This window comes from Plasmopara halstedii (assembly GCF_900000015.1).
Source record: "Plasmopara halstedii genome assembly, contig: Scaffold_650, whole genome shotgun sequence".
NCBI lineage: Eukaryota > Oomycota > Peronosporomycetes > Peronosporales > Peronosporaceae > Plasmopara > Plasmopara halstedii.
In genome coordinates, this window is record NW_020187567.1 from 311507 (window position 1) to 311822 (window position 316).

A 316-nucleotide genomic window follows, 5' to 3' on the forward strand; every position below is an offset into this window, starting at 1 on the left:
TAATCCACGGCGTCTGGGCAATCTTGCCGAAGTGGCGTCTCAAACTCCCACGAGATTTCGGAATCTTGTTGAGGATGTGGTCGACTATGAGACTGATACCTCTTTTCCCGAATGGGGTGGCGAGGAAGGCGAGCTGCGTGATACGAGCCCTGCTCGCGCCTTGCGGACCCCATGCCCGCTCCCTGACTTCTCATCACCTGAGGAACGTGGTGTTATCACCAATGACTTCGACGGGGAACAGAGGCGGCAGCTTGAAGATGCCCATAAGGCGGCTCTAAAGCGCGCCCATCCACGGTCGGTCATTGACCCTCGTGTG

The 316-nt window shown here is 57.6% G+C and overlaps 1 protein-coding gene across 1 annotated transcript in view; it reads right to left on the reverse strand.

Moving 5' to 3' along the window:
* Positions 1 to 299: 299 nt before the first annotated feature.
* PHALS_12723 (hybrid signal transduction histidine) overlaps positions 300 to 316 on the reverse strand; it is a gene marked incomplete at both ends in the record, with an annotated part of 2322 nt that continues 2305 nt past the window's right edge. Inside the window, one exon of the mRNA XM_024728328.1 lies at positions 300 to 316. This exon is cut by the window's right edge and continues 2305 nt beyond it. Coding sequence (XP_024578816.1) covers positions 300 to 316 — 17 coding nt within the window.